At 46.4% G+C, this 9,764-nt stretch overlaps 1 protein-coding gene across 1 annotated transcript; it reads right to left on the bottom strand.

Moving 5' to 3' along the window:
• Nucleotides 1-269: 269 nt before the first annotated feature.
• LOC125950436 (uncharacterized) lies at nt 270-2,684 on the bottom strand. The gene is made up of 2 exons (XM_049678425.1): nt 1,452-2,684; nt 270-779 (listed from the first exon to the last, which is right to left on the bottom strand). Exons 1-2 carry the CDS (start codon nt 2,200-2,202, stop codon nt 481-483), a joined length of 1,050 nt encoding a protein of 349 aa, XP_049534382.1. The 5' UTR covers nt 2,203-2,684; the 3' UTR covers nt 270-480.
• Nucleotides 2,685-9,764: the final 7,080 nt, after the last annotated feature.

The following is a 9,764-nucleotide window of genomic DNA, read 5'->3' on the forward strand; positions in this document are numbered from 1 at the left end:
TATTGGACGATCTGCTGGGACTTTCACGCACACACACACAGGCACAGTGCACAGTGTTCAGTGTGTATGGTGTGTGGTGCAGCGCTGTTGTCGTTTTTTTTCCTAGAGACAAACCCTTTCATCTCATCCCTAGTAGGCGTAGGTGAGTGCGTACGTGTCTGTGCTGGTGATGGTATATTCTCTAATCTGCCCGGCCTACTCTGGCTGATGCAGCAGGTGACATAATCACCCTGCCCTGCACGGAGACGACGAGGCGGTGTGGAAGAGGATCGAGTGAAACGCCGAAAAGTGTTTTGAAAAAAAAAAAGTATGTCAACGGTTTATTAGCTCGTAGACAAGGTTGGGAGGATTGAGACCCCCAAAAAAATAAAAGGGAATAAAAGGGCTTAGGGACGACATCTTATCGACTAGCGGTGACGGTGACACGATGTGAGGTGATGGTGTTGTGAGAAGGTTGGACCGCATGTCCCGTTCCCGATCCTAGGAGCGAACTGAGCGATACTCTCGCTGGTGGTACGCCTCACTCGGTTGCACGTCCACCTTGTTGTCCACTTTGTTGTGCCGAGGTGGCGGAACTCCCGGTGGTAGATGGGCGGCCGGTGGTAGAACGGGATTCGACGGGGCACGTGCGGCCCACGGTTGGTAGATACTGCAGTAGCACGGCTTCCAGTCACCACCCGTCGTTGGATGCTGATGTTCCGTCGATTGATGGTGGTGGTGCGCCTGATGGCCCACATTGTACGGAATGTAGCCCTTGTAGTATGTCTGGTGATGAGGACCTGAGGAACGAGTGACAGTTACAAGTGAAAAGGGCGCAAAGGTTTGATCGGAAATATTTGTTACGAGGTACGACAAGGAAAGGCGACGAGAATAGGCTTATGTTTTGAGACTTGCTTTATGCTTCAGATGTGTAAGTGTTAGCTCGATGAAATCCATTTCTACTTTCTTAATAATTTTATTAATCTATTAGTTACTCGTGCTTTTAATTACATCTATAATGATTCTTGTTTTTATTTGAAGCTTGGTGAAAGAACCAAGAATTCAACTACAAAGATCCTTAAGATCATTCTTTTGCGACATTTCACGATCAAATAGACACACAGGATGATTGATCAAAAATCGATTTTAAAAGAACAAGAAAATGAATTTGAAGCAAAAGACTCACTGATGCCTTTGTTAACAATATTCTTGGCTTCATTCCAACTGTATTGAATATTCAACAGATATTAAATTTTAAACGTAGCGCCGAGCTACTGTAGTTCTTAAAGGGTAGCATGAACTTGCTAGGATGTAATGTTCAAAGATAGCCCTTGTCATCTCAAACTTGTTCTACACTTTTCCACTTGTGCACTCACAAATACAATCTTCTGATCCAGCTCCAATCCTCGTATCACTCATTATCTTCAAACAGTTCAATCTTTCAATCAACATCGCGGTACACAATCTCTCACCTGCCGTGTCGTGATCCGCCCTTCGGAGATAAGGCCTCTCGGTCGTCCAAATGGCCGTCAACGTATGTGGGCGCTTCCACCCGTCGTACTCTCCGCTGACACGATTCCGATCATCATTACCGTAGTAGAAGCTGGTGGACGTTGGCCGATGATTGAGCGTCACGACGGGTCGAATGCCACCCGGTGAACCACGTTCCGGTGTTGGCTTTGGTTTCGGTTTTGCTGGCAACACACCAGCCATTCCTTTGAACACGGGAATACTAGCATTATCATCATCGGACCCACCATCGACCGGTCCACCATTGCGATCCTTTTTGCCCGTTCCGCCAGTTCCGGTGGTTGTTCGCGTTCCGTTACGATCCTTCTTTACTTCACGATCACCACCACCGATATGCGTTACGGTGCGCGTGTCATTTGCCGACTCTTCAGAAATCTCGATCGTAATGTCCGTTCGCACACCGACCGATGGCCGCTCGACCGATTCGGAACCGGAGCTACCGGAGCTGCCCGAACTCGATTCATCGCTTTTCGTTTCCGGTTGCGGTACGCGTTTCAGCTTCTGCGTATCGACCGTCACCTGAATCTTGGGGAAGTTCTTGTAAACACTCACGAACCCATCACCATTGCCATCATCGTTCAAATCGTCCACCTCGGTAAAGTCCACCTTCGATGAGGGATTTACCGCGGAAGTGATCACCAGCGAATAGGCGAAAAGCATCACCAGGAGCACCGTCACCACACTGTCACTCATCGTGCCAACGAGAACTCTCGATTAAGTAGCACTTGAAATGAAATTAAATTCAAAACCAGGTCGATACGTTTCCTCAAGTGAGCTAGCGAGCGAGTGACGAAAGATGTGTGCGCGTCAAGCGACGAACCGCAACTGCGAATCAAGTCGCAGCGTTAGGGGTTTCGCACGTTAAGAATAGATCCGCGTTCCGCGCTGACCACTACCGTTTTTTGTGGGATTACGACGTTGAAGTGGAAGGGTTTTGCTGGAAGGGGAATTACATCTTTGCCCGAATGATACAGAATGATGCTAAGGAGAGGGCTCTGCTTTTTGTAAGGCATTAATCACGCTTCACATGCTTTGGGTTTGAGGAAATTAGTTCAAGCTTATGGTAGGATGTTCCTTGCTGCTACATTAGGAAGATCGGGGTGATCGGGGAATTATCTTGCTGAAAAATGTTAATTATTTACAACAAAATGGAAATAATATGAATAATTGATGTGATGGGCAACACATGATCAATTTTGTATTTTGTAAACAATAAAATATTAAACTAAATTAAAATTAAAAAGAAGGTATAAAAACGTGATAGCGCAATTGTAAGCAATTTTCAATTTATACAACAACGAATGTTGATAAATAAAATGTTTCATGTGTATAAAAATGTACGAAAAACAATCAAAATAAAATGAAATCGCAATTACACAGTCAATACAAAGTATCAAGCATGAAAGCAATGCGATGAGAGTTAGATTGCTGCATCAAAGATCGAAAACTAACTGAAACGTCCATCAACGATACTTATCTAAGCATCTCGAGAGAACAGAAAAGATATTGTTTCCATAAATCACCGCCAATGAAAGTTGCCATCTGTGCCTCGAAGAACGTCATTCACCAGTAGCCTGGTCCTCGAATCGTGCTAACACATCGTAAATTTGGTTACCCAGGTTTTTTTGTTGCCGTGAGATCTCTCCCGACTGAGACGCAGTAGCGTTCACGGGCCGCCCGTACAAGTTCTGATCGGTGACCTGATCTTGAAGGAGATCAGATAGTCATCAATCGATCAGTCCGAATACGATGTCACCATGCGCACCGTGGACTCTGCTCATCCGGTCGCCTCCGAGAACGGAGGAAATTGCGTGAAAATCGAACCTTCGCCACATTGCCACGCTCGAATACGTCTTGTCAATGCGAGCCCGGCCAGATCGGCGCTACGTTTGACATTCAAACACCGGCGTCGCGATGTAGTGCTGCGCATCTTGGCATCGCGGAGTCGAGAACAGTTGTCAAGATAGAATGTTTCGTTTGCTTTTCCCTCGGTTTTTGCTAGCTAACAAGCGGCGACTGGCCTTACGATACGCGATGGCCAAGGTCAGGGGTGAGTTGAATTTATGGCCGATTGTCATTGTTTCGCGTAACCAAGTAGACACCGTACCGGTTGTCATCGACAGCTGTAGCTGTGACTTCGGTTGCTCGGTAGCTTCTTGGATTCCGTAACACCCACCGGTATTGACTGGGTCACTCCATTGCTGCAACCGGTGTGAGATTGATTTTATAAGAGCTGAAACAAAATAACGAATGGAGTGAGAGCGTCTTTTTATCTACTGTTTGTGAAACAGTTAATAAAGCTCAGAAGAAAAATCTTCGCTTGCTATATGAGTTACATATTGTGACTGACTGTTCTGGATGCTTATACTCCAAACGCGGATCTACGCCATCGTGCTAAACCTACGCCGTGATAGCGAAAGATAAAGGTTTTGTCCCACGTTAGCGTGACTTCCGTGCAATATGAGCAACTCAAGGTACCTCTGCTTGTTGCGTGTCTAGAGAAAATCAAGATGTAATCGAGGCGAACTGTCCGCTCAGCTCAAGGTATCGTCTAACAATACTTTTGATTTTATTTCTCTTTCTCGACTGGAGTGACTGTTTTATGCTTCGTTTGTATTTAGTCCTCATTATTATTCTCCTTAAATCTTCTATGGTAAATGTAGATCATATAGAGTATCCTATAGATCCTGCTTTTGAAAACGTTGACCATTTTCTAAAATTGCTAGCCTTCAAACTCCAACCTCTAACCGGCCTGGGATTTGAATTATAAACCCCCCAAATGTTGGGGTCATTAATATTAACTTTATTACCTGGCTCACATCCGGTACATCGTTGCAGCTTCAACCGACAACTCAACCAGCACGAAAGCCGAGCCCTTGCGAGGTTGCTTGATCTTGCCTCGTTCATCATAACAACACCCGATTGGGAGTCATTATGAGGTGCCCAGCACATTGTCAGTCACTTCGCTGATCCACAAAATCTGCTCCACTGTAGACAGGTGACCAATGGTAGTGGCTGGACAGAATAATAAGTCACTGAACCTGGGTTGGCCACCAGCAGCCATCGCGTCCTCTCAAGAGATGACCTTCACCGGTGCGAATTCGAGCATAACGAAAGGGAGAATTTTGGGAGGCTTTTTCCGTTTTGCTCATTTGTGGCTTATTGTCTTGGGTCTGGCGTCGGCTGATGAGAATTTGTGCTCGGTTGAATGTCTGACCGACGGCGCCGGTGCGTTCCGTTTGACCATCAGATAGTCGGGGGCCCATTTATGATGAATTGCATCGCGTGCGCCCGGCACAAGACGCATCGCAGAAGACCTTCGCTAACCTTGTGCGAGACACGCTGGTTGACAAGTGCCGTTTGCTGAAGTTTGCACTTTTGTTTGGGTAATTAAAGCGATGATCTTCGGATTAGCAGTAAGCAGCATTTCCCAGCAAATGTCAGATTTGCTGCACGAGGCTAAGATGAAAGAGGAAACTTAGATTGTGTGTTGAGTAGTTCGCGAAAAGAAACACTTGAAACTCGGACACCGTCTAAACTTGTTACAGTTATCCAAACACATTTGGTCGAGTTCTTATAAAAAAAAAACAATTCCTTCAATTGCTCCTTCCCTTGATGTGATATTTTTAAGAGGAAAGCTAGAGTAATGAGGGTGACTCTTGGAACTAATTTGACTAAACAACAACATTTCCTGCTTCCCATTCCATTTTCATCTCATTGAGAACTTAATCAAGAAGAAAACTCAACCGACAAATGCTTTTCTTTGACACTTTCTCTTGAAAGCGAATCCACGATCTCCTTATCTCAAGATGTGTTTATTGCGCCTTATCACGGGCAGCACACAAACAAGTCGAACGCAAAACTAATCTCGGGATGCTCCCTGTTTGCTTAGGCACACTTCATTGCACAATAAAGTGAGTCCTTACTTGCGCCGCTGTCAAACACTTTTAGGAGTCCTTCGTACCCAACCGCACTCGACAAATCTACTCATCCGCAAACTCATAAACTCCGATCCGATTGGCAGAGCATCGACCGTATCTCGGTGTGGACGCGGTTGCCACGGGATTTCGGTGCTAGCAGCACCAACAAATCCGGCGTAATTTCGGGGCCTGCACGGTCGGTCGACCGGCAGGAAGCAGTGTGGTTGCTCGGTCAGTAGTTCCGCTTCCGTCCCCATCAACAACAAACGAGGGTAAAAGGAATTGTCTACCGCGCCATTGCATCGTCCACGGTTGCATGGTGGTCCCTTTTTTGGTTTTTGGGTGTTGCGTGCCCGAACACTCGGAAACAAACACTCGCACCATAATTCATGGAAAATGGTTTTTATCATTAAGATGTAAAGTATCCGGCGAGGGGAGTACCAAATACGGTCGAATACCAGCCACAAAGCAGCCGGCCGTTTTACGAGAAGGGTCCGGACAAAAGGGGCATTTTCGGCTCGAGGGGATACGCATTTGGATTCACGCTTTAACGCCTCCGAAACCCTCGATAGCTTCTTTATCGGGCTGGAGGTTCTTTTGGGAAATCCCAAGCGTTCACTTCCACGAGCGTGGTCTGCAAACGATCTGAAGTGTTGTCTCGACCCTGGATCGGCCTGGAAAAACCCAATCCCTCCACAGTACCGAGCCGTCTCGATGGTTGTGGTAGACAGCCTCTAGAGCGTGGGCCTTTGGATTATGATTTTTAATCTAAAGAATTATATATTCATGTGCCTGTACGCACACCCTCGCCACAACACCGAACGATGTCTGGTGAATCTGGTTTCTGGCGAATGGTGTTTGAATTTGCCAACGATGGAGTGTAGACCAACTCCGTTGGCACCTCTTTGGCAGCGCAACAACGTACGCAAATTGGGCTAAGGGGTAGCAATAATTTGCATAATGACTCGAACCTGTTACTGGCACAAGTGGATTCATGGATTCGATGGCGCACGGTCTCCAGGTCCTTGCATTTGCTAAGTGAAAACTCCGAAGCTCACAAAGCCCCCCCCCCAAGCGAGACATCACCGAAGGCGCATAATCCACATAATCGGCCATAAGAGGATGGAACATTTTTTACGGCCGGCACAACTGTCGAGGCTCCTTTGCCAAAAGGGGAAGACATAGTTGAATTCCTCTCCATTTTTTTCTCTTCTCTCTGGCAAAAGTTAGAATTGATAAACATCCCGTTTCACGTGGCCGCTAAGCAGCAGCCAGAACAGCCTCCTTAAGAACGATATTGTTCTTAGGCGTTACGACCGAGCAATGGTTTTACAAATCCCCAGATAACGAAAGCAACGGCAGCAGCAATAGCAGAAGGAATAGTTTTCGATTTCCCCCTCGAGACACTCGTTCTGCTGCCAGAGGGCGAAGGTCCTTTTCTTGGCGGCATTTTGCAATAATGTTGCCCACTTTTTTATCTGAACTTTTCCAGACGTTCCCGCTTTCCGTTCCACCCTCTGATACAACGGCTAGACAGTGCATCTAGAGCGGGGAAAAGTGGACCGCTTATACGCAGCATTTGCTGCACCATTTCTCACTTTTTATCTCCGGCACAACACGCTCCCGTGGGAATTGGCCATTAAAATGGGGAGCAGAGCCGTACCAGGGGACCGGTGTATGTCTTAATTGGAACTGATCCAAACAGCAAACGCAAGTGATTGCTGCAAGAGGAAAGAGGAAAGAAGTTCAAAATTATGTGTTGTAATTCCGTTCCAGTATCGCCGGTGTGACGTATTTGCAACAAAATATTAATTTTATTTACGTCCAAAGAGAGGAACTCCGTTTTGAAGCGCTACTTCCTTTGACTACCACACTTTTTGACCAACACGCTTTTCGTCCACCGTGAGCGAAACATTGCATACTTTTAGGATGATACTTTGCGCTCTCTCGCTCACTCTTTCGTGTGAAAATGAGAAAAATGGTGAGGATTATTTTTATCATTTTTCTTTGAATGCTGAATCTTTCGAGAAAATTGTCAGCAATTTTCACAGATTTTTAAACAGAGTTTTACAGCTACCATACATGAGCAGGAGGAGGATCTTTCAACTTTCTGCTAAATGCGAATGCTCGCGTCTTGTTAAGGATTCCTTCAGGCATCCCTAATCCTGCCGATAATTCTTTAGAATGTTAGATCATTTGAGGAAATAACTTATGGACCCGTTTAACCCACTGAATTGATCATCACTTAGTAACGAGGCGCAACGAATGGATGTAAAGATCATTTCTCCAGCTCACTTAAATGTTAGCAAGAATGGTTCCATCGTGGAAAGTGTTAACGGTGTTATCGATGATGAAAATGACTTTCTCCATCCCATCGTCGTTTGACGACCATCAGCAACCATTAACACGTCCAGTTTTGGGGGTGGTTGACGTTCCGTTACACCGTAACGCTCCGATGGTTTCCAATGAAGTGGATCAGCAGCCATCGAGCAGCACCCAGCGTCACTGGAAGGGTAATTCTATTTTTACATTCTACTTCCTCCGCTTCAGCGCTAGCTGCTTCATCTCCGATTCGATACCGAGATTACACTCACCGCAGACGACGAATTCTTATGAACAAATTTAATTTTTTTTTTGGGCAGAGAGAAAAAAGTAGAATAATCAAAAGCGAACAGCTACGCTCCGGTGGCAAGTAATACGATGGCGGCTGTGCCCGTTGTTGATGCCGATCAAACACTCCACCAGGCACACTCCGATGGTAAGGATAACTCGATTCGGCGGCACCATTAAAAAGCAATTTCCCGTCCGTGGACGGATGGGGACGTACCAGGGATCGGAAAACCGACTGTATAACGATTTCTAATCACACCCCTAACAGCCCAGCCGGGTGTACTGACACTGTGAAAAGCCGAGTGCAAAAATCTTTCCACTAATTCCTTTGGTAAAGTCTTCCGGTTGGATATGATTCGTTTGCAGCGGAAGTGGGAAAGAAAATTTAATTTAAATGTTTACAGAACGTGGTGCTCGACAGTCGAGCCATGAGGCCGAATTCGCTCAACTGGGCGTGAAGTGAAATATTATTAATATGTCCTCATCCCGCACGCCGGAAGCACCCGTTGGATCGGAAGGGCTACCAGATACTTGAGCCGGCACCATTGCACCATTCCGCCTGGAACCGGCAGCAAAAAAGCCTCGAAATGCGAATAGAGTCACGTTCGGGCTTTCATTTTCTCGTTATTCGTGACCCCGGGAAGTCGACAGTCTAGGATGGGAATGCGTCCGGACAACAAGTGTGCGTGTTCAATCATGTGTTGGCTCTCGAGTGTTTCTTCTCCACGGCCGCCACACGCATGGTCATTGTAGAGGATGACCGAAGCGTATGTCGACAAGAGGCTGCTCGCCTGGTGACTCAATATCCGAGGAGCTGGTACCGAAGCAATGCGCACCATCTGGGGAATGTGCTGAAGGATGAATCGAGGAGAAATTGCATTCCAAAAATATGATAAGCATGCAAACACCATATTATACGATTTGGATTCACCAGCATTCAGCAGCTCGAAACCAACCGCAGCACGGGTGTCGGTTGTCACGGGTAACGGCATGCGAATCTACTCCCCAGAGTAACGGCAATCAGGCCCGGCGCTTAGCGTATGTTTGTTGGCGGAAAATTTGAATGAAAATAGCGATGAGCAGAGCAGATTCGCGCGTCCATACAATATGGCCACGCAATTCCCTCGCCAAAAAAGCAGCAACGCAGTAGCAGTAGCTGTTCCCATTTATTTTTACCCAGCACTGAGTCGGTGACTCGAGAATAGAAAATGGCATTCGAGGTATTTCCTCCCGTTGAGCATATTCATAAATTGTAAAAAAGAGTGTTCCTATTGCTATTGAAATGTTGTGCAGCGTAGCTGTCGGTGGCAGAACCATCGGTGCGATAACTGCTGACTGGTACCGGTCGGACTGACTGTAGGAGCTGGATTTGTAAAGACTCCTGCCTCCCAAAAAAGGGGTTCTCTCCCCTTGCCCATTTGGGAAGCGAACGCAATACCATTTTTAAATGGCAAACCATAATTTCCATGAAGGCTCGTTGTCGGGCGCCCTGCAGAGAAGTAGAAATAGTCTTTCTGAAAGGATCATCGCATCAACGAAACAGAAAATGGGACTGGGAGTCCTTTGGGAGGGTTTTAATTTCGAGTAAAACGTACCGCTACTGGGATTTCAAAAATTAAAACATAACCTCACGGCAAGATCTCGCCGTACGTTTATCTTAATTTCGAAGTTGCTTCCTAATGAATCTCGCATCCGTTCGTGGCGGTCACTGATGGAATGCACTCT

The sequence above is a fragment of the Anopheles darlingi genome, chromosome 2 (genome assembly GCF_943734745.1).
Source record: "Anopheles darlingi chromosome 2, idAnoDarlMG_H_01, whole genome shotgun sequence".
Classification (NCBI taxonomy): Eukaryota; Metazoa; Arthropoda; class Insecta; order Diptera; family Culicidae; genus Anopheles; species Anopheles darlingi.